Source organism: Ambystoma mexicanum, chromosome 11 (genome assembly GCF_040938575.1).
Source record: "Ambystoma mexicanum isolate Mex_15411 chromosome 11, UKY_AmexF1_1, whole genome shotgun sequence".
NCBI lineage: Eukaryota > Metazoa > Chordata > Amphibia > Caudata > Ambystomatidae > Ambystoma > Ambystoma mexicanum.
In genome coordinates, this window is record NC_090934.1 from 1103114192 (window position 1) to 1103139125 (window position 24934).

The window sequence follows — 24934 nt, forward strand, 5'->3', positions numbered from 1 at the left end:
GAGAAATCTACAATAACGCAATCTGTTATGAAAACCTCTGCATTACGGCGACCAGATAACTCAGCGGGAAAAACAACCTGAGGGAGCTTGACGCGCGAGGGATTCTGGGTACACTACACGTCACGTCACGTTAGGGATAGTGTTACAGGCACGCCCATGTCAATGTCCCCTTTCGATCCTCGAAAGACCAGATGCAATACTCTGCGGTTACCACTGGATGACGGACTATATGCACAGCATGTGATTCCAAGCAGATTAACAAGCATCAGAAAGCCAGGTTATCACGGAGAGGATTGAGCAGGATGGCATGGTTGACCATGTCAAAGGCAGAAGAGAGATTGAATAAGATGAGGACAGAGGGGCGATTAGAATCAAGGTTCGAGAACAGGTCTTCAAGGATGTTCAGGAGAGCAGTGTCTGTGCTTCTGGCTGCTCTGAAGCCACACTGATGGTCATGGAGACAACCAACAGATTCCATTCAGTGTGAAGATTAAGCTGGGATATGGCCAACTTTTCCAGGAGTTTGCCCAGGAAAGTAGTGGACAATATCGGGCGATAGTTAGCCGGGTAGGCAGGGTCGACTGAGGGTTTCTTGAGAAGAGGGTACTTCAGGTGGGTGGGGTGCAGGGGGGGGGGGTTGCAGTGGTGAAGGAGTGGTTGTAGAAGTCAGTCAGGGCAGGAGCGAGGGTGTCAATGTGGTCCTTGATGGTTTTGGAAGAACAGGATCAATCTCCTCCTGACTCTTGCTAAAACCATCTTAGTCAGCAGCAAGTCTTAAGTCAAGTACTACTCTTGGAGGATCTAATGGCAGTAGCAGAACCTCTGAAGGTTGAAGAGCTTGTATCCTAGTTAAAGGCAGAATGTGGGCTTGCGATGTTGAGATTTGGCGCACAGGGTTATTGGTGTTCCTGCCCTATATGTTACATTTGTAAGGAAGGCTCTTTCAGAGATGGAATTTTGAGCAGACAACAGAGATGATAACCTTGACCTCGAGATCTAGTGTTTTGAAATCTAATGCTTTGACATCCAAGGTATCCACATCAAAACAGAGGTCTCCTTTGACAACAAAGCATGGCCGTCAGACCTGGAAAGGCTGTGCCATACTGCGTACGACCCGATGCACCTCAGCTGGTGCTGGGGGGCGAGGCACGGAATCCAGTGGTCACCCTGCACTTAGTAAATCCACATGTCCTGCTCAGCTCCAAGAGAAATAAAATGGCTAGTTCTGTCAGCCAGAAAACTTTTTAAAAAACTTGATTGAAGTGAGAAAAAACATGACAGAAGAAGGGCAAGATCCATTGGGAGGAGAAAACAAATGAACTGATGCCTAAAATGTAATGGATTATGGGTTGCTCCAAGTTGAAACTTTGGAGGCACAGCAATCAGTACTGTGTTGACAGCACATGAATTTCCTTTTCTTTATGCTCCCCAATTACTGCAGTTGTGTAAAACAAAAATGATGAAAGTTGCAACCTGCTTAATATGTTTTTACTACTTATAAAAAAGAGCTGTTGATTTTAATAATAATTGTCTTTACTGGTTAATCCTAGAGACAGTTGTTTGAAATTCACAGGGGTCCAGACCCAGCAAGCGCAGAGATAATCGAAAATTATGAACATAATACAATTCCTATTAAGGAGAAACAACGTTTTTATTTAAGTATATAAAAATTGAATTTTGGCTACTTGCGAAAAAAGCAATGGATGCAAGTAGATCAGTTTACATTTTGTCAGAGTTAAATGAAACTTTGACCTTCGTTCTGAAAATTGTGGAGGGGACACACTGTCAGAAAGCACAACATCAATGTGGTCTACAAGCCCGAGTGCCCTCTCTCCTTCTGGAATAAATGTTAAAAAGGGTCAAATGTCAAATAATTCATGTCTGGCCCTTTGCTTTTTACCAAAATATCAGCAAATGATTTACACAATTAAAGAGAGTTAGTGTGTGAAAGTGAGCACCTGTGAGAGTTAGTGAGCATCCACATGCATGTATGAGAGAGATGATGAGCTTGATAAAGTGAACATGAGCGCGCAAGGGCACGCAAGAATAAAGTGTAATGTGGCACCGCAAATGATACGTACCTGTCTGGCCGTTGTGCTGGCACTGGCCAGCGGGGTTGATGCAGAGGGTCGGTGCTGTGGGCATGAACAGTGGGGAACAGTGGGCCTCAAAAGGGAACTGAGGTGGGCTTCCGTGGGCACTGCCATCTTGACTTTCCTGCGCATGTGTCAAGGTCTGGCTCCCCGGTTCTGTGAATGCGCGGTGTGGAAAGCATTCCCCATTATCTTTGCAACCAGCCTGGGACAACACTCCCAGTTGCCTTGGCAACCAGCAGAGGGATGCTCCAGTGTCGTCGCTGTGCTGGAGGGGTATTTAAACAGCCGGCACAGATACTCTGAGAATCTTAACCATCTTAGGTTGGCATTTGCTTTCACTGGTCGGTTCCTGCTGCCTTGTGCTCCCATTTCCTTGTCCGTCTTCAGCCTGCCTGCAGTTCCTCGATCCGCCAAGTACCTTGCCTGTCGTTCCCAGTTAGCCTCCAGTTTCCCTATGTGTCCCCAGCCAGCCTATTCCCCAATTCACCCAGTATCTTGCCACCCTTGCAAGCTTGTCGCCAGTCTGCCCACCTGACTAACTTTCCTGCAATTTCCTGGAGCGCTCAGAGCCTTGCCTGCCACTTGTCTTCCAGCCCTATCAACCAGTGGCTTTACCCTATCTCGCCTGTCTGGGTCCTCCAAGTACCTACTTGTCTTATTGAATACCAGTGTCATCATTCCAGATCTGTGCCTGAAAATCACCTGGCTTACCTGTCATTGTTTGCACTCTCTCTACACCACGACCATCAAAGAAGTCACTGTAGTAGTGTAGGGAGACTACTGCCCTGTGCTTTTCAATGTTCTGTGTGAGCACAACTGGGGAGTGACTTCTTGCATACATAAATATCTACGGGCGCCACCAAGTAAGGAGTTGCATCCAGAGATCACCTGGGATCTCCCAGTCTATCGGGTACAAAGCAGAGGAGGAAAGGCAGTCTTGACACAAGGGCAGACGCATGGGAGCAGAAGGGGAATGGGGGGCAGAGGTCAGAAGGGGCAGGGTCACATGACAGGTTGAGCAGTGGAAGTCGTGCACGCAAGCAGACAGAAGGCACGTGGAAGAGGAAGACCGCGAGTGTGAGCAAAGAGCATGCGTCTGTGTGTCTGTGTGTCTGTCTTTAAACCTCATAACACTACTTCTCAGGAGCATCACCAATTAAACCCTCCAAGTGCATAAGAACCAAAAGCTTTATAGACCTAGCCTGAGGGCCGCACCAGGGGCAATGGGCACTGGAGATTGAGCATGAGGGCCTTTAACGAGGTACAAGGGCTCATAAAAATGGTAAGAACCAGGGTAGGTCTATAAAGCTATTAGAACTCATGGCCAAACACCCAAAAACTTTTCATGTGGAAATGTCTTCTTTTTTAATGTTTATATTTTTACTTTTGTACTTGAATCATATTTAAGTTTTTTTTTTTTTTAAACATGAAACACGGGATACACATATGTCATTCTTATTTATAGTAAATTTGACCACTAGAGGGGGGTGATACACTGCTAGGGCACAGCTTTCAGAGAAAGCAAAACTATTGCGGACTGTAAGAAAACAGAGCAATAGTCCACAAACTGGCCAACAGAGAAGGGTTATTCACCAGCCCAGAGTTCTACTAATGCTTACAACATACCATTGTCCCCTCCTCCAAAAGACCACACGGTTCTTCCATCTTTGGATAAGGCTATGGTGTGTGAGCTGCCACAGGAAACCTCTCCAACATTGCTGATGTCCTTTACCAGCGTTGGGATGTTGCGACTGTTGCTGTCACCATGACCTAGAGAGAAAATACGAGAGAAAGGCGTTACATACAGGATAGAGAAAGCATAGCAAGATGTAAAAGCTAAATAATTGTTTAGCCAGGCGTTGATTGATTTACCCTCTAATTTTAACAGAAGCACAGAATCTACAGTGTTGGGCCACCGTCCACCAGATTCTGGTCGTCTTTTACATGGCAAGTAAATGAGAACAGGAATCCACATGGACACCGGGCTCCAATACCTTTTGATCCTGTTGAGGAAAGTACGACTGGCTCTCCGCCACGTGAGAAGCGGACTAGCCAAAGACGGAGGCTATTGGAGCAGATCCCTATAGACACCACCTACTTAAAGTACAGTGTGACAAAGTGTCACTTTTGACCGACTTGGTGGAGGGTAGGGTCGCAAAAGAGGCACATACGATGGGAGTCGCAACTCTGTCCTTTTAGGAAAATAGAGGAGCGGCCATCCCACTGGGACGGCAGCGCTAGCACGCTATGCTCCCCTTATAGGGGTGCTGAATCCACTCCAGAATCCATTCAAATCAAGAGGGGAACCCAAGCTAGACCAAGATGCCCCCAGGACAGAGCCAGCAGCTTGAAAAACAAGTGAATTGGAACTCCTATATATGGTGACCCTGGTTCTCAAAGCTGCAATCAAGATACATCCAGGCCCAGAGAACTAAGATTCCCATGTGGATACACCACACCAGATCCCTATTCCACCAAAAGGATGCTGGAAGGGTGGACCATAGCCCTAAGAAACCTCAAGGGCTCAGTAGGTAGTGGGGGGTGGGAGGAAAAGCACCATGCCGACTGCAGAGAGGAATCGAAGAAGCTGGGGAAGGAGCAGGTGGCTAGAGGTTGGGGACTGGAGCAGAGCCTCTGGAGCCTGGGGACAGGACACAGAAGGCAGCAGGAGAGACTCAAGGCTGGGGTTAGGAGGAGACAGGAGCCGGCAGGGAGGACAAGAGGTCGGGAAAAAGAAGGTCAAGAAAGTGACACCGACAGGTGAGATGTGGAGAAAAGTTGTATTTAGGAGAGTGCAGGGAGAAGACGCTAGGAGAGTCAAAAGATACTTGAAGTATCTTAAGTGGTGGGGCACAGAGGGAGAGGAGAAATAACAGCTATTGAAAGAAACTAACGAGGAGGGCTGGATAAGGAAGGAACAGGAGATAGAGGAAAGTGATAGAGAAATCATTGAAGGAAGTGGAGGAGAGGAGAAACATCAGGAAGGCAAAGAAGGAGGTGGCAGAAGGAAGGAAAGGGGTAAACTGTGCAGGTGGGGACAGCGGTTAAAGGTCTAGGCGAGATGTTATTAGAATAAAGTGGGAAGCAAAGCACTGTTAAGACAGAGGTGGTGAACCCCAAAGTTAAAAAAGGGGTACACCCAAGAACGCAAATAACAAAGGATAAGTATTTGTGGAAGTAATACTTGAGGCGAGACGCCAAGGCAGAGAGAGAATGAAGCAGGTGGCTGGAGGAGCAGAACCAGGACAGAGTGTGGAACCTAGTGAGAACCCAGTCTCAGCATTCATGCAGCCTGTCATCCTCTGGCTCAAACTATCTTAGAAGGCCCCCTTCTCACAGACCCAATTATGGCATCCACCCACATGCTCCAGGTACAGCATTGAAAGTCATGGAGGAACGACCCAGAGAACTCTCCAAAACAGGGTGCAGGAACCCTTAAACCAGACTGAGAACTGGAGAGATGAGACTCCAATAACTGAAAAATACAGCATTTTTTTCGTGTTATGCCTCCCTCGAGGTGCAGACAATCTGTACCAAAGTAGTGAAGGGCTCGCAAAATGTACTAGCCCACCAGCATTGGCAAGTAGTTTTTATGAAGGGTGAGTACCATTTGCAAGATATTCAACCTGGCTGGCGAGTAAGGGGATGTTAGAAATGTATTTTTCGTTTACCGCAAACAACTGTTTTTAGAAAATGGGAAATACAAGTTTCACTGTGCATGTGTGAAATCATTGCACCAAATAGGTAGTGTGCTTATGGCGACATGCACCATTTTACAAAAAGCGGCGGTAACTTCACTAGTCACCTTGGGGAAAGTGCATTTCTCTCAGGTCGTGTATGTAAGCTAAGGAACTCGCCCTGCAGGTCTAGTTTGATTAAGAATTTGCAAGGCCTGTAGTGTGGATGCACGATTTAACGCCCCCAAAAAATGAGGCTTTAAAAAGTGAGATAGCTTAACTCAATCCAAAGAAAAACAGGCAGTTGTGGTCACCTTTGTTTGCTCTGGTAAATGTAGTCCATATTTAGTTTAAGAGTTTATAGAGTAAACACAAGGCACCAGGCATTGAAGGGCATAAAAGAGAGCCTGGAAGTTAAGTGAAGCAAAAGAACACAGTGATAAATATTTAAGTAGGCTTCTAGGGTGTATGTGCAACAAAGATACAAATGGCAGCTGAACATTTTGTAAATGGCTCAGGTTAAAGAAAATGAAACTAGCATTCTGGCAGGTGCGGAAGCATACACATTCACAACAGGCCTGCCTACTTACCTATGATGCAGCCCTTCAAACATTTATAATTACAACTAGAAGAATCTTCCTCCATTTGCTACCAATGCAATGATGCACTCTTGCATGGTTTTCAGTCATCTAGGTTTCCCGGGCACCTCATTGGTTTCAAGCATAGGATATGTCAAGCATTACAAATTCCCAGTGTATCTGACACTTCGTACAAAATGCTCACAACATCAAACAGAAAACAGACATGAGCCTGCTCCTACTCCCACAGATCCATGGATATGTTCAATCAGGGGTACCAAAGCAGTGCTCATTAATAATTCACATGCAGAGGAACTAATTAAAAGAATCATCTTGGAGGCCAAGAAGGCAGCGGTATAAGATGGTATCCCCCAAGCTCTCAGGACTGATAAACACTGGACAGCCGTCCTAAGGCTTGTTGTGAGGACCAGAGGAAGATAACATGTTCCTTGAGTTCAGAAGGGGTGTGCAGAGCAGAACACATTTTCAGAGACTACTGCAGATATCCTGTCTCTCTGAGCTGCCCTCAGTAGCTCTGAGATGGATCTGTGGTGGCAGCGGGCTGCCTGCGACCACTGTGGAAGCTCTGGATGCTCTACTAAACTCTGGACCTTGTGTTGTGGGTGCTCGGTGACCGTGGCGCTGAGTGCAGGTCAGGGTACGGACTCTCGTTGAAAATTAACAGATCGGCTCAGCTGATGGCAAATCACCTTTGATGCCTCCGATCAGACTATTTTGTCCAGTGTGGAAGGGAAACAAGGAACAGAGGTCTATGCCCGTCTTCCTGCAGAAGACGGGCCATTTATGGTCCAGTTCCACAGAGTGCAAGATCTACTTCCCACAACTTCAAGGCATTATTGTGCAGAGTTGCAGCAGCTCACTCCACACAAGCGGACAATGCGGTGGCAGCAACCCCTGGAACCAGAAAAGAGCAAACAATACAGGGCTGGGCTCTGAGAAATAAGGGAGGTCAGTACGGTGTAAGGATTTGGAACTGTTAAAGAGCAACAAGCCAAAGGGATGTTCCCATTTCAACCTGAATCAGCGGGTGGAGGTGAGTGACATTTGTCAGGAATGAAGTATGGCAGCTTCAATAAGATCCCTCACCAAAGAACTGGATACCACTTTATTGGGCCTCAAACATGATCTTCAAGATTTTAGGAAAGACAAAATTGAGAGCGAGAGAAAATCTGACAAATTTCATGCAAGAAAAGGTTAGGGAGATTGGCACACTTGGATTGAGAATCACAGAAAATGGAGGCCAGTAATTTTCATACCTTGGGAGTATTTTGGCTCCTCCAGAAACTATATTAGAATCTTCGAAGGGCAATTTCAAACAAATGATCAGGCTTAAGAATATAAGGAGGAAAAACTAAGATCATCAAAAATGCACCAACTATTAGAATTACTGAAGTTTTTTGCATAATCTAAGACAAAAATCTGATAGTCAATGACAATACAGAAGTTCAGGTGCAGGACACCTCTATGGCAATGCCAGCGCACCCTATTCCAATCACCTCGAAATCGAACCAAACCGGAGTTGGGGGGCTTGTAGCAAGATAAGAAAAAGACAAAATAAAATCTAAAAGAAAGAATATAGGTTTTGTCAAGGATACTTCATTGGCAAACCTTCCAGTTTCTCCAATGACAACACTGCCAAAGATGATGAAATTAATCTCTCCCATTTACCAACATATTCCATTGAAGAAAATGTTTTGCCCACAATAGCCCCAGACAACTCAAACTAAGTTGGTGTTGACACAGAAAAAACTAATATCGAAAAACTAATAAGCAACCCTTTCTTACTTGAAGGACTAATATCGACATTTTGTGGTTTGAATGCATCTTCAGCTCTGATAATCGTATGATTATCAAAAAACGAAATCGTCAGAACATTTTAATCTCAGTTTTATGAGATTCTCTGCTTAAGGACCATCTCATCAAAAGATATAGACCTGGTTTTCTTCCCGAGGGAAAATAGGACGGACACACTTAGCCGCAATTGTCACGAATATGCTGCTTGAACAAGGGCTAGTATTGGGGTCTATGGGATATGATTTTTTAGAATTAAGGAGACTCCTGTGCCTAAAATAGACGCCTTACGCCATCGTCATTATGTAAGCCTATTCCTCAAAAGTGTGACTCTCTTAGCATTTCTTTTGAAGAGGGCAGAGCGGTGGGTCGTAAAAGAACTTTCCCAAATCAGAATGATTTTACAGTAGCTTGGAACGTTGAGGCCTGGTCTTGGATCACTTGCTTGTGTGTTAAGAACCACAGTCCACATGCTTCATTTGTTTGAGCATCTAAACTGGGTTCAATCAAATTTATTCTGGAACACTCAGAGGCATTCATATCCCTTTAAAGGGGTCAACTTAGATTTTTCATTGAGAGAATGATATATTATGCTTACAAGAATGCGTGGTTAATTAAAGATGCAACAATGGATGGGTATTCTTTGATTTAAATTCCGGCTTGTAAAGGGTCCAATGGTCACCCGTACGGTAGGCCTCATTACTGCTATTCAAACTAATTTAAATCTAAAATGTACAAAACTGACTTTTCTTTCCCGTGACATTATAGCAATAAAAATTAAATGGACTGATTCAGTTTCTCAGTTAACTCATGAGGTGTTATTATTGAAAATATAATGGAATCATGCGCGCACTAAAACCATTTCCATCCTTAAGTATTCAAATAAAATTTTGGGAGAATGGAATGAAAACCATGCACCCACCATCAAGTTGTATCGAGGTTGGGAGGATAGCTCAAGGGCAACACTGTCTTGGAAGCAAGACAAAGCAGAGCAACACGTTCAAATCCTGCTCCTACGCTTAAGAGACTGGTCTCCAGTAATTAGCGTGTTACAAAAGATTAATTACTGACCAAAATCTCTCGTACGATACAGAGGACGATACCGAAAGTTCATATGGGAAAGGAATCGTATGGAATCTTATGAAATCATGGGGGATTTGAAGATTAAATGGCAATCTGTTCCCAGACATTCCTGTGTGGAGGAGAGGCTTCCATGTTTCCGTCTTAAGACTATATTTTTGCCTCCAAATTCTTATGTGAGCAATATTGGTCTCTTCAAGTGATGGACAGCACCTTCAGTGATCATGCCATTTTGGTAATTGATTTAATCATTGGAAGATTGCCCAAGGTAAAGAATATGTCAATTCAGATACTACATTCTAAATTAATATGGACAGAGAAGGCCATTCCATGTTTTAATGATAACGTCCTAAAATGTATTGATAATGGAGACCTGGACACAGGCGCTAGAGTCGGATCCAAATAGATTTTCTGAAACAACTTTAAAAAAAAAAAGGTATTTGTTTAAATCCATCAAATAAATGCACTATACAATGGTGATCACAGAATACAATACAAGTAAAGAAGGAAGGGACATGTAAGCAATCCAGCAAGGGAACTTGCAAAAGCAGCACATAGCAAACCAACCAAAACATGTGAAATTGTTGCAATAAAACAGAACATCTCAAACCTACCTTACATACTTGTCCCTTAGCACAACAATACACAAACACAAAACACAAGGCAAGACAGGACAGACAACGTGAGCAAACACTAGACTCAAAAGGGGATTTAGGTGAGCCATACCAACAGATCACTATTCATACACACATTATAAGGCTCCATGGCAGTAGGTTGGCGATTGAATTGAGTCAAAAAGTTTGTTTTTATGTGATCATCATAGTATACATGAGTTTGATGAATCTCTACACAACAACAAGAGCTCAGATGTAATCTCCGACTTTGGAGGAAGTGGGAACCTAAATCAACTGTAGCAATAACCACTACAAAAAAAACAAGAACCGGGTAAAATACCATAACACAGTTCTCATTCAGACAGACTCGAGCAAATGCTCTAGTATCTCATCTTAAAACAAGATCGACATTTTTGGAATTTGATCATTTCACAAGATGCAAATTAATGGACCTCACAGCATTACGTATGACAGCAGAGGTATGGCAGCATTACTTGGAGATTTTATATTCTGAGCCAAATACATTACAGTCTCATCTTGGCATCTGAACTTTGCATTGGAAGACATTATCTTTCTCATTCAAAAGGCCAAATGTTCAAGACCTTCCGGAACACAGTGGGCTTTCTAATATGATCTTCAATGGAGATCCGGATTTATGGGCCAACATTTTATTTCACTTATTTTCCAGTATTCTTACAAATAAGTTGTTACCAGATTCATGGAAAGCTGCCTACGTCGTGCTCATAAAACAAAAAAAGGTAATGGGCTATCTCAGATCAATTACAAACCAACCGCGTTACTAGAACCCCCTTCTAGTAAAATCTTTGCTTCCATCATTCTAAAAAAATCCTGAACATTGGTCCTAAAAAGCAAGCAATGGGAATAAAAAACAGTCCGATTTTCGAAAAGGTCTGGGCACAACTCTCAATAGATTTGTTATATCACTACTACAAGAACAGGTGATGTTAAACAACCTTTTTATGTTTGTTTTATAAACTTGTCAATGGCTTTTGATACGGTGAACCAGGAGAAACTGTAGTTAAAATTGTATCATTGGGGATGTCCATCACAACTTTTTAATATTTTGCAGAACATTCACTAACACGAAAATACTAATTAAACTAGACAGGATTGTTAAACCCTATTTCTACTTTGAGGACTACGCCAAGGGCGTGCCCAAGCACTTTTCAATGTATATATGGCAAACGTTAAGATCATCTGTAGGAAAGTAAGGCTTTTCCACCACGTCTTGGTACTGTTCGAATCCAGTATCTTGTATATGCGGATGACTGTGCTTATTGACCAGACATCAATAGGACTGCAATACTCTCAATCACCTTTGAACTTACACCTAGAAAATGGATCTAGAGGTAATCCTAACGCAAATAGAATTTTGACTTACTCCAAAAACCGATTTAGAACCAATCGCAATAATACATTTAAATGATTTCTAAAAGACGTAAAATTGGAGGAGGTTATCAAATTGGAAATACTTAGGTTTTGTTATTAAATCCAAGCACAGCATTATTAGTGACATTTGTTAGGCAGAAACCTATGCAGTTCCCTCTGGGACCACTGCAAAAGATTTAGGACTACAGGTATTTGGCAGTAAACCCACTTGGTAGCAGTCTACCACACAGATTCACTTGGTAGCTGTGGCTGAGCAGTCAGACTTCCCTCAAGAAGAGTTATGCAGTATACAGAGTATTCACAATAGGTCAAGAGAACACAGTAGAACGAGTAAACACTGACCAGGGCTTGGTGTAAAAGAGATATCATTATTTATTTTAAAACCACATCTAGAAAAACACACAGGCACTAATAGTAAGCAATTCAAAAACACGGTCACTAAAAGATATACACTCCCTTAAAAGAATAATTAGACAAGTCTTAAGTAAAGCCCCACTTGTTTTCAGACAGCGGTGAGCGCTTAACGTAGATGGCACTCTAATAGTTTGTTTTAAAAAAAGGGAGAGAAGAGCAGAGAACAAGTTGAAACAGATCCCAACACTTTTATCAGAACATAAGAGAGGAAGGCAAAGTAAAACCGTGAAGTTAGAGTTTAAGAGGCCGGATCCACTCAGAGGATCCTAACTAAATGTGTCCACGGTTGTAGTGCACAAAAAGTCTTGTAAAGGTTCAAAAAGGAGTTGGACCAAAGAAAGGGCCCAGTTAGAGGGTCAAGGCGGCCAGCCCAGTCCAGAAGGTTAAGGGGTTATTATTACCTTGTAGCAATCTTTAGAAAGGGAGGCCTGGCGGACACGGTACCTTAAAGTGGTGAGAACGCTCCAGCGGGGGCAGTTGTTCCTGGCAGCGGGTGCAAGTCGGTGCTTCGTCCGGGGGAAGAGAGGATCTTGTCGTGGAGGAAGACAGGAGTCCGTTGTAATGCCAGGGGAGAAACCAGCCGCGGAGTTTCTCAGGTACAAGGAGCGGTCCGGTGATTCGCGGTTCAGTGGTGAGTGGCTATCCGGCTGCCGGGGTGCTTGGCACGGGCAGTTCGACCACAAACCGGGCTGGGGTGCGAAGAAAGAAAGGTAAACTGGTTGTGCCCACCAGTCAGGGGAAGAAGCCTCTCCAGCCAGGAGATCTTCTCTGTCGTCGGGAAGTGGTGAGTCGGTTCTGCAGGGCTCCACCGGTGGTGTCGTCGTGGTAGGTCGGCTCAGCTTCTCCCTCGTCGGATTCTCAGGTTCTGTGGCGACTTCTGAAGTTCCAGTCCCCAAAGCCCTGCTTTTATGCAGAAAAACCCCCATTCACTCAGCCTAGCTGTCACTCAAACATGCTAAGTGGTGAGCCGGCCGGCTCACCACTTGGGCCAATCACACAAGAGTGCGACCTGAGTTACCAAGGTAACTCGGCCCAGGGTGCCGAAACCCCCTCCCACACCCCCTGTGGTACCCAGACAGAGTGGCACCACTTTTGGAGGCTTCTGCGGAGAAGCCCGCCAAAAAGTGGAACAAAGGGCTGGACTTGGGTTGGAGTCAAAGAAGAGAACACAAACGCCATTTTAGAATCGAGTCTTGGCAAAAAAATACCAACCGGAGAATTCATATTAATTAAATAAACCAGCGGTATGTTCGAGGCTATGAGAATTAAATAATTAAAGTTGGTAGCCTCGAACAATGGCGAAATCCCATAGGAAAATATTTGCAGTCGAATATGAAAAGTAGTTTCCACTGCCACCAGCCAAAACTCAATCAGGGGGGACGGAGACGTGCCCCCTCGACTAACAGACCCCGGGGCACTCGAATTGCCCCGTCCAGTATGTCCACAATATGATGGTTTGTACTGGTTTCTGTTAATAATTTGGGACTAGTAAAGCCAATGGTGACTTTACATGCCCTGGGAGACAGTAGTCAGTCCCATGTTATGGAGTCTATGGTGGGGTGTCACTATGACACCCCTGTGTTACTGCACGGAGGGTGCTGTGTAACACACATAGCAAAAACACATGAGACCCTATGGTGTAAAGGACCCCATAGCCCATAAAACACATTACCAGTCAAAGGAATACCATAAATAATGTCCAAGAGTGGGAGAAAAAAAAGAGTCTCACTCTTGGAAGGAGGAAAAACAAACTCCAGAAATCCAGCAAAGCTGCTGGGGGACTCACTAGGTTAGGAAATTCAGCCTTAAGAGAGAATTCTCCCCAACAACAACGATCTGTCTCCTCATATTACGGTGGCCCAAATGAGAAAGTTAAATAAGTAAGGCAGATTTTCAATCAAGCCAATACTAACATTTAATTTTGCAAAGGTACTTCCAGAATTATTACACAGAGGTGAAGTTAGAGCTCCAAATTTCCTCGGTAAAAAATTGCAGCTTAAGTTCCACCACCTCCCCCAAGGTATCAACCACTCTGAATGAGCTTGGACCTCTATTTCAGGCGAGGTTGGAAGGGAAAAGACAGATTTTTCTAAAGTCCTGTATCCTCCACCTCACTTTATTTTCTGACCAGTTTTACTTAGCCGAAATGGGTGTATACATTGCCCTTGATAAATGGATATTGCATTCTGCGGATGCTTTAATTGGTTTGCAATCCAACCAGCGTTAGTAACAGATCTGACTCGCGGAATGAAAGTTACTTTCTCAAATCCATTTGGAAGAGAAGAGACTAGATCACTTGCACAACTACTTTAAAGGTTTCCCGTCTGCTAGTTGGAGAGCTACCTTTATGAGGTTAAGATTTAACCTTTTGCCTACGAGGGGATAAGAGGTAAACTGGATCACACCCTTAGTTGCTGTTGAAATTGTCAAATTGTAGTTGAAACTTTGGAAGACTTGTTTGTTGAATGTTCTAATCTTATTTTACCAAGACTTTTTTTGTGGCTTTTTCCACGCATCGAATAATATTAATTGTAAAGAGCTTTAATACAGAATTTTAAATGCTATTATGCTCTTACTATTTCTGCTACAAGGTTTGCTGAAAACATTTTAGGGACATGCGTTTTCATTTTAAATTGGAATGAACTATGTATTACGAGCAAACATGAAATAAGTATCTATTTGAATAATTAGCGATGATGTCTTGGTCTATTTTCTTTCAATGTTCAAACAAAAGAAGCTTCATTCAGCATTAAAAACCATAAAAGCATCAATACAGTTACAAGTTGCACAATTTTAGGGCACAATTCATAAAAGCGCATTTCAATCAGTATTACATGTTATCAATAGACTAAAAATAAGAATATTTAAAAGCTGACAAATGAATGCAATCAATCCCAATAAAAAAAGAAAAAGGAAGAGGAGCTGCACAACCTCATAACATTGCTTTCATTCTCCTTAACCATGCACTATGAAGAGGTTTTGCAGTATAATAAACCTTATTCTAATTGGTGGTATTTGTACAATAATCAAAAGCAGCTTTTGTGTGCAAAACTCCCTTCAATCTAAAAAGGGGGGATCAAATAACGTCTCCTAAGGTCCGGATAACCAGGGCAAAGCAGAATGAAGTGTTTTGGCGCTTCCATCGGGTAACCGCAAATTTTGCATTCTGTATCATAGGAACAAGACTATTTTGCAGTGAAAGTTTATTTAGAGTATTAGTGTGGAGCTGAAAAAGCAAGGCTCGTGCATACCCAGGGGCCACTCGGACTAGATGGGGCTCAAAGCCCTCCGTTTCAGCAATAAAAACGGCACTCCAGTTTTTAAAAGAGCACATGCACATTTCATATTTCTGATTATAGCATTCCGGCACTTTATTTGGACTGTCTTCTTTAAACCATAGTGTGACCCCTCTGGGCTTGACCAAAGTGCTAGCAACTCTAAATCCACAAGCCCTTTGCGGATATGCATTCTGTAGGTTAATAATCGTATTCCTTTATTTTAAAAGTTCAGGTGTGCACCATAGTTTGGACCAGAATATCGGTCGACTGGCTGCTACTTCACACAGGGGCATGAGGTTGCGTTCCCATCGCAAACAGGCCATTGGAGCTTCCTTGGGTTGCTTAAGTAGAGACCTAAGGAAATGGTTGTCCACCCCCTTATCTGTGCACACTCCTAGTTATCCCCACGTCTCTGCTCCATAAAGGGTGGACGCCCATCCCTGTGCTTTGCACAGTTTTAAAGCTGGGTAAATTGCACCTCTCCCATGCGTGCTATAAATTATAAGTTACTCACTGTAATGACTAACATACTCCTGGTCCATAGTCCCCTTTCCTCCATATTGTATGGGCGTCCCCTTTCTGCCATATTGTATGGGCGTCCCTCGCTAGGGACGAGAGACGGAACCTTTTTCACCAGAAAAAAATCTTCCCCTTTAAATTCAGAGGCGCGCGGGGAAGCAGCAGGATGGTGGGACGTATGGAGGAAAGGGCACTAAGGACTAGGAATACGTTAGTCACTACGATGAGTAACTAATAATTACTCCTACGTCCCGTCCCCTTTCCTTCAGAGTGTATGGTCGATTACAACTGAATGTAGCCCCAGGGTGAGAGGTGAGCCTCTTAAGAAAACAAGTTCCTTAAAACTGCCTGACCAAATGCAGCGTCCGACCTGGAGCTGGCCTCCAAGCAGTAGTGCTTGCAGAGGGCCGAAGGCATAGCCCATGTAGCCGCCCTAGTGATGACTTTCCACAGAACGTGCCTCTGGAAAGCCACAGCCGTGGCCTCGTCTCAGATAGCGTGGGCGTGCATATTTGCAGGGAGTAGTTTATGCTGCATCCTTGATGGTTGCAACCATCCATCTTGCTATGGAGGTCTTGGAAGTGCTAAAGGAGAGGTGGTCTTTTCCGCCCCCCTCGCCATTCCCGTATAGATGGATTTCGCTTGTACGAAGCGGGGGAGACGTCCCCCCCTCCCGCTCAAACATAATCTGTACTAATCACCTTCTATTTACTAATAAGGAAAACATGCAACCAAGCCTTACTGAAGCTCAAAGACTCCATTTTTGTAACACATCAGACGGCATCTTTCACTAGGCCTGAACATTATCTCCAAAAGCCTGTCCCCCCCCCTCTGCCCTGCTCCTCACAACGCCAGCCCGGGCCCCCATCCCACTGCCTCCTGCGAGCTTCGCACAAACCCTGTTCTCACGGAAGCTCAGACATTCATTGTTGCAATCTCTAGTGTCGTCCCAGAGCAGGCCCCCGCCTGAATGCCCATTCATCTCCACAAACCTGCCTGTGTCCCCTTCACCCCCTCCCTGCCAAGCCACGGTCCACCGGGCACATGCCCCTTTGCTCCTTTGATACAGATATGCATATGACCCTTCAGTGAGCAGATAAGGACACCCACCAGAGCCCTGACCCCAGACACCCATATATTTTTCCTAAACCTAACACTTGTCTATTCTTATCATGAGGCATCAGGAAGATCAAAACCCCCAAGATGGACACCTGGGACGGGGACACAGGGTTTATGGGTACCAGGGTGCAGAGGGTAGAATGCGCACCTGTAACTTGTTAGTGAACTTTGAGAAGCAACCGCAGTTCCTGCCAGACTTTTATGATTGTCATTTGTCTCATGCTCTCAGATCCTGTTATTGTAGATTAGCTAGTCAGGGAGAGTATCATTCTACTAACACAACATTCACCCCATGGAGATGAGCCCAGCTGACCCACGTGCTGCGGGAGTGACACCCAAGCAACAGCCAATACAACGTGGGCATCGCCTAAACATCTATACTATATTAATAAACTGAACCAATTGCATTGTAGAATTGTGTACTCATAACATGGCGTCATCATGACATTTACCACCTTATAATGTGCTGCCCTTGCAATGTTTGGCAGAGCGCTCTCTGGACGCAAAATATATCTTCTATAAAACCTTGTTCTATGTGTAATCTATCTCCTGGTATCACTCTCTTCTGGGGTATGTCCATTATTCGGAGTTTTGGATATTGTATCGGGAATGGGCGCCTTCATTTGTTGACCGTCTGACGTGATATTCCTTGACGTCCCCTGTACTGCGGCGAGATCCAGGGCTTCCCCCCGGAAAGGATGACTCCCACCTACGGCTGACCAGTCTCAAACAAAAAACGCATATGCGGCGAAGAAGGTTTTGTGGGTCCCGGCTTTGCGAATACCCAACTGCTCACCAGAGGGCAGGGCCACAACGGGCAGGGCCACAACGGGGAGGGCCCCCACGTGGATAGACCGCGAATGGAGGCTCTCGGAATACCACAGGCATGTGAGTATTGATTGCAAGGGAAGTAAAGCAGGGAAAAAGGGGGAAGGTATGAGCAGATTAAAGCGAACACGCAAGTGTGGTGTGAGAATGACTGAATAGAGCGATTGTTGAAAAGGAAGCGATTATCTTTTTCCATGGTAATGAGTACAGTGAGAAAATTATAGGAGATATAAGAACCTAGCTCTGAAAGGGGATGGAAGGCGGCGTGGCAAATGCACTGTCCAGACCAGTGCAGTAAATAAGTGAGGATAAAGAACAAAGTAGGAGCCTCATATATTTAGCAGGCTCGGAAAATAGTTGTTTTGACTCTCTTTAGCATTCTATAACTTTGTGGAGGTAGGCCCAGGAGGGGCCGAGGTAATTTGAGTGCGGGGTATGAAAGAAGGGAAAAAAACCTGGCTTAAATGAAAAGGGGTTAAGGGCATAAGGGTATACTATAAGGTTTTCATGTTCAGTGTTGCCAGTATATTTGTTGGTTCGTTCTGTTGAAATGTTCAATGATTAATATTTTATGTGTTCATCATGACAATATAAAAGCAATGTTTTGAAGATAGCCAATTGAAAAAATGGACATTGATACACCAAAGGTTGAAGTGTAACGGTAGAGGGAGGACATAGGGCAGGAACGCTTGATAAATATGGGCTTAGACATGTTACTCTCACACATTTGCAAGCATCTCCCCTTATATAGTGACCGAATAAAGAAATACCACGGGCAGTGGGTAACAAATAAAAAGGGAGGGGTCACCACACATTTGGCCGGAAGAGGGGTCTTTCGACAAAGGGACATTAGACCATGTTGCAACTTATTTAATGGCAAAATACAAAGGGAAACAACTCCAGAATAGACGAGAAGTGCTAGATTTGTGGAGGATGTTTGAGAAAACACCCCCCCAACAAATAAACAGGAGAAGGAAACAGAACCCACGGCTGTGCCAAATGACGAAGGGGGAGGCAAGGAAAAACAGAGGGAAGAAACAATAAAAATATGCCCATTGCTTACAAAACCCGCTAAGGGGTATGCAGACCCAGTATACGTGCCAGGAGCAGGTACACCCTTGACCCCAGTGACTGCCCCACCTCCTCCCTATGTTCCATCAAGTACAACTCCCGCCCCTGCAGGGCCCACCACATGAGATTTAGAAAGAGTGTTAGCATCCACCCAGTCAGGATTAGCCCGATTATGAACACTGTGCGAGACAACACTACTCGTGTCCGCGTAAGGACAACCTCTGTTACCTCCCCCTTAACGAGTACTTACGCATTACCAGAAGATAAATGGAAATCCAGGGATATCATTTTTAGAACAGACAGCACCCTAATTAAAACAGTGCGAGTGGAACGAGAAGGCGAGGTCGAAAGCGTGGGATACCACACAGCCTCAGAAAGAGACAACGAACGTTGGAGTGAATTTGATGAGGGCGATGAAGGAGCGGTAGGAGGGATACTGCAGATCCAGTGGGCTACTCCGCAAGTAACAGCAACAGAAGAAGGATATTATATGATATGGCATTTATAACACCCTTATACACAAGTGTTTCAAGTCGCGAAGGATGGGAGAGATGGCTTTGAAAGCGATTAGGGAGAATAGCACTGGCAAAGAAAAAAAGGAGTGAAGGTAAGTAAGGGGAAGGGTGAGGTCAAAACTAACGATGCCTCATCCACAAGTGAGCGGGATGACCCCATTATGTGCCTTGGGCACTGATCGACAAGAATACCCTCAAGGCACTTCCACCGCTTTCAGGGGGTGCAGGAAAATGAATACATGCATTTGAAAAGAATACAGCGGTGGTCCCATTGGCAAATGGGAGACATTTAAAGCCTTTTAATATCTGCAGTAGGAGACCAAGCAGACACAGTAAAGGTGAAGGCTGGGTTTCTGGGAGTGACCATACGAAATGACATGCATGATGGGGCATCCTTCAACAATGTAAGGGCACAAGTATGGGATGCACTGCGGAGGACCTTCGCTGACACCCCTGATTTACACTGTAATGCAATGCACCATGGGGGACGAGGAAGATGCTGCGCAGTTTATTATTCGGGTGCAGGAGATGTGGAGGGCGGAGACGGGTACCGCCTGGGCCAATCCACCTCTCTATTCTATTTTATCATTAAGCGAGGCCTCCCAAAGCAGGTAGAGAAGGCCCTTGATAAAATAGCTGGGATAGAGGCCAAGGGGTGGCCAGAGATACAAAGCATCATAGTACACCACTGCAGGAGGATCAAAAGGGAAAATTAAATAGATCAGAGGAGATTAGTGGATGAAGCCAAGCTTGTGCAGAATAAGTTAGTGAAGGTCGCAGGTCGTAGTAACTGCAATGTCGCCCTCGGAACGGCAGGGAGAAGGGGAGGGGCCACTAGTAAAACAGGCTAGGATGGTAACTGCATGGGCAGACAATGGCCAGGAGCAATGGGGAGGAGAGGAACGGTACATGGGACCTCAATGGCAAGGAAGACCAGCAAGAGGAAGAGGTGGGCAGCGAGGAGGAGAGGGTGGATATTGATATGGAGGACAGGGACTGGGGGGGAAGGGAGGGGAGACCCAGACCATGTTGGTCGTGTGGAAGGTGGGGACACTTTGCAAGGGAATGTTGTATCCGACCTGTGGCCAATTACCAGAATTCCCAGAGGTATGGCAGTGAACAGCAGTATGGGCACCCACACCCAGGTAGCCCATATGGACTCCCCCATGAACCAGAAGGGCAGCCCAACAGTAGGACCATGCCAAGGAACAATACATTAAGACACCCCCTGCATTGCTTACAGACATGCCCAACTCCGCAAAACCAAATTACAAACACATATGTAAACCCATTCGCCACCACAGCTAATGGCACACCAGCAACTTATCAAGGAACGTGTGTTCGGAGCGAAAATGTTTTCTCTTGCCCAGGAACAAACGCCCACCCAGACTAGGACAGCCCGCAGAGAGCACTTGCGTGTCCAGTCCTATCAACTACCTTATGTCCAGACGAGGAACCAATGGCCTCTGCCTAAACGGGGACAAAACTGAAATCCTTATAGTAGGTACTAATCTGCTTTACCACTGCAACTGACTATTTGTATTATACCTGTATCAAGTTCAAGTTCGCTGCAACAGCGCCACGATGCCTCAGGGCAGTTTTTTGTGCGGTTTATAAATGCAAATAAATAAAATAAACCACTAGTGGGGGCAGAGATGGGAAACAAACAGTTCATCTTTATGGTGGACTGAGGCGGAGAAATCGGTTCATCGTGACATTTTCTAATGTCCTATTTTCGAAATGCCTTTTATTCGACACCAAAATGGCGGGAAAACAAAATTCTATTTTTTTTATTATTTTATCCCCCCCAACCACCTGGTTTTTTTTTAGACTCTTTTTTACTCCTGAAACAAAAATAAAACAAAATAAAAAATAAAGAACATTCAGATTCATTTTTTTTTACAAAATGGCATGTCGGAAATATGTTTTGACAATTTAACTGGATACCGGAGAAATCATGTCTATGTGAAGGTGATGTCCTGTTATCTGGCAAAAATCTCGAGATGTAAGGATTCTCTGGGGCTGTGGTCACGGTTCCTTACACAGAAGAGTTGGATGTCAAAATAGGAGGAAGAACAATATGAGCACCCCTATTTTATCATGAGAACTCACCTGTGAATTTACTGGGATGAGATTTGCTTAGCAAGCTTAATATGATCATTGAATTTATAGACAGAGGGATAGCATGCTCCACCCCAGGCATGTGCTCCATGCGAGCGATGCTTCTCATACAAATAATAGCAAATGAGACAGCCATCCGAGGGGTACCAACCAACACAGACATGTTCGTCTATGGCATCCAGGTGTTAGCAAGGGTGGAGCTAGAGAACACACAAGGATTGGAGAGTGCCCTCTGACTTTGTTTTCAGCCAATTAGCCACCCCCGAGATATTGCCTGGGACTGTTTTGTCTCGATCTGCAAGGGGTACAGGTTTCAGCAAAAGGTATGGTGGCGATTGACCTGGACATGCATAGCTGTGAGTGTCGGACAGTATTGTGTATTGACCCAAACATACCACTGCGTGAATTGACTGATGAAGCTGTTCACTGAAAACGACACTGATGGGGAAATAATAATGGAAATATGCATGCCATGTGACATAATGATACAGAACAGATGTGTAACTAACCCCTTCATGGCCGTTGTCAGTGCTCTGCTATCTTTTTGTGATATGGATTTGCAGCAAGTATCACTGAATTTGTGGACCACAAACCCCCATGATGTAGGGTTATTGAAGGAAGTGACCCCAATAAAAATATAAATTAAGCCAGGGACAGTTTTGCCCAGGGTCAGACAGTACCCCCAATCAAGAGAAGAGGGAATAAAGGACACAATATACGCACTATTACAATAGGGCATTATTGTCCCCTCAAATTCCCAATGTAATACTGCAATTTCTCAGATTAAAAAAGCGAAAGGGGGAGGGGTGTGGTGCGTATGGTGCAGGGCCTTCGCCAGGTAAATGACATTGTTCAAAAGGTGTTCCCTCTTGTCCCCAATCTGGCATCCATTCTGTGTAGTATTCCGAAGTAGGCCACACACTTTACGGTAGTGGACATGAACGCCTTTTTCTCAGTACCACTTGACCCAGATTCCCAATACCTGACAGCTTTCACTCTAGGGGGGGGAAAAAGGTATGAACATTGCCGATTGCCCCAGGGGTACTGTGAAAGGCCAAGTATTTTTAATCAAACACTGCATGAAGACCTCAGCAATATTGATGTTCAAAGCACCATCATTCAATACGTTGAGGATCTCCTCTTGTGCAGTGAAGGGGAGGAAGCAGGCAGGAGAGACTCTGCTCATGTTACTGGCCCACAAGGTGTACAAGGTAGATGAGAACAAACTTCAACACTGTTTTGCAGAAGTGTTCCATCTAGGCCAATTAATCTCCAAAGATGGTAAGAGAATAATTCCTGACAGAGCAGCGACGGTCCAGGCAACAGCCAGAACTCACACAGTGAAAGACATGCAAAAGTTTGTTGGCATATGTAATTACTGCAGGGCATGGATGGAACAAGTTACTTACCTGTAACTGTTGTTCTCCAGCATGGGTCTGGCATGGATTCACATGCTCATGAATATTCCCCGTCGTCAGGCTGGGAATCCTCGGTAAAGAAAAACCAGTATCAGTTTCGTTTCTGATCTGTCTTTCGTAGTAATAACCAATCACTGGTCTCTGCGTCATACTGACCACAGCCAATGACTGCCCTCTACCTAAGCACCGCCTCTGGCAGCCATCTTCAGATTTGGAAGCACGTGAAGTGGCAGTATGACCAAGTGAAGAGCCACAGAGGGGTAGGCGGGAGGGTTCGCATGTGAATCCATGCCAGACCCATGCTGGAGAACAACAGTTACAGGTAAGTAACTTGTTCCTTCTCCAGCATGGGGTCTGGCATGGATTCACATGCTCATGAATAAAGAATACATAGCAGTACACACATGCACAACCACGGGAGGTGGCAAAGGCTCAACATCAAGCATCACATCAACTCAACATTAAGCATCTTACCTCCTCACCAGGCTCACCTCAGGCGAACAGGTTGCGCAGCACTGCTTGGCCGACCCTGGACTCCTCCCTGGAATCCCGGTCGACGCAGTAGAATTTCGTGAAGGTGTGCGTCGACCTCCACGTAGCAGCCCTGCATATGTCCAGCAGGGGCACACCAGATAGGAAAGCCGTGGTAGCTGCGATCGCTCTGGTGGAATGGGCTCTCGGACGGCCAGGCAGCGGTCGGTTTGCCAACCGGTGACAGCACATGATACAGCCGGAGAGCCATCTGGAGATGGAAGCCTTCGAGAGAGCCTTCCCCTGATTGACAGGTCCAAAGTTCACAAAGAGTTGTGACGTCTTCCGAAAACCCTTCGTGCGGTCCACGTAGAACTTCAGCGCTCTAGCTACATCCAGCGAGTGCAAAGTCCTCTCAGCCGGCGACGAAGGCGACGGGAAGAACACAGGTAACACCAAGGGTTCGTTGAGATGGAAGTCCGACGGTACCTTGGGCATGAAGGAGGGGTGCGTCCTGAGCACTACCCTCGTGTCGTGGAAAGTCAAGTACGGGGCCTTGCAGGAAAGGGCCTGGATCTCTCCCACTCGTCGTGCAGAGGTGATGGCCACAAGAAAAGCTGTTTTCCACGATAGAAACTTCAACGGGGCCGAGTGCAGAGGCTCGAACGGAGGTCCCATGAGCTTGGTCAGCACCACGTTGAGCTCCCACGCCGGGGCCGGAGCCTTCACCGGCGGGAACGATCTGAACAGTCCCTTCATGAACTCTTTCACCAGACGATGAGACCACAAGGACGTCCGCCCCGTGGTTCTGGTGTATCGGGAGATCGCAGCAAGATGAATCTTGATGGACGCGTGTGCCAGACCAGCTTTGGCCAGCGTCAGCAGGTACGGCAGTACTTGGGGGGCCGTAATCCGTAGAGGGTTAATCTTCTGTGCGTGGCACCAGACAGAGAACCTCTTCCATTTGTGTCCGTAGCATTTAAGAGTCGAGGACGCCCTGGCCTTTGCAAGAACCTCTCTGCAATCGGCCGGTATGTCGTATCCTCCAAACTCTAGCGCTGCAGGAGCCAGGCCTGCAAGTTCAGCGACTTCGGGTCGTGGTGGAGGATGGCGCCTCCTTCCCTGGAGAGTAGATCCGCGTCCGCCGGCAGCTTGATCGGCGGGGACGCTGACAAGTCCAGAAGGTCCGGGAACCATATCTGCCTCAGCCACGCAGGTGCGACGAGGATCATCCTGCACCGTGACCTCTTGAGCTGGTTGACGAGCCGGATTAGCAGAGGCAAGGGAGGGAACGCGTAGAGGAACAGGCCCTCCCAGGGGAACGAGAAAGCATCGCCCATGGTCCTCGTCTGGGGAAACCTGCTGGCGAACCTCCGGCACTTGGTGTTCGTCGCCGTCGCGAACAGGTCGATCTGGGGTGTGCCCCACCGTCGGAAGAGGCGATCCACCAGATCCTGCCGTAGTTCCCACTCGTGGCACGAGCGCAGCTCCCTGCTGAGTGAGTCGGCGATGGTGTTTTTTATCCCTGCCAGATGAAACGGCACCAGAAAAATCCCTTGGGCAACGGCCCAATGCCACAGGTCCTGCGCCTCCTTGGACAGCGCTGGGGACCTGGTTCTGCCCTGTTTCCTGATGTAAAACATGGTGGTGGTGTTGTCGGTGAAGATCCTCACCACCTTGCCCTTGAGGGACGGAAGGAAGGACCTGAGGGCCCAAAACACTGCACGGAGCTCCAGGACGTTGATATGCAGGGACTTCTCCGTCGGGAGCCAGAGTCCCCTTGCGTGCAGATTTTCGGTGTGCGCTCCCCACCCTTCCAGGGAGGCATCCGTGGTCACGGTCTCCTGGTGGGCTGGTGTCTGGAAGTCCATGCCCGCCGTCAAATGCGCGCGGGTGCCCCACCACCGTATCGC

At 45.8% G+C, this 24934-nt stretch overlaps 1 protein-coding gene across 10 annotated transcripts in view; it reads right to left on the minus strand.

Moving 5' to 3' along the window:
- The window catches only part of HERC1 (HECT and RLD domain containing E3 ubiquitin protein ligase family member 1), a 3379312-nt gene that overhangs the window by 3052936 nt on the left and 301442 nt on the right, over positions 1-24934 (minus strand). For all 10 annotated transcript variants that reach the window (XM_069624399.1, XM_069624403.1, XM_069624396.1 and 7 more), the window contains exon 7: positions 3723-3866. In XM_069624399.1, coding sequence (XP_069480500.1) covers positions 3723-3866 — 144 coding nt within the window. The remainder of the gene's footprint in view (positions 1-3722; positions 3867-24934) is intronic.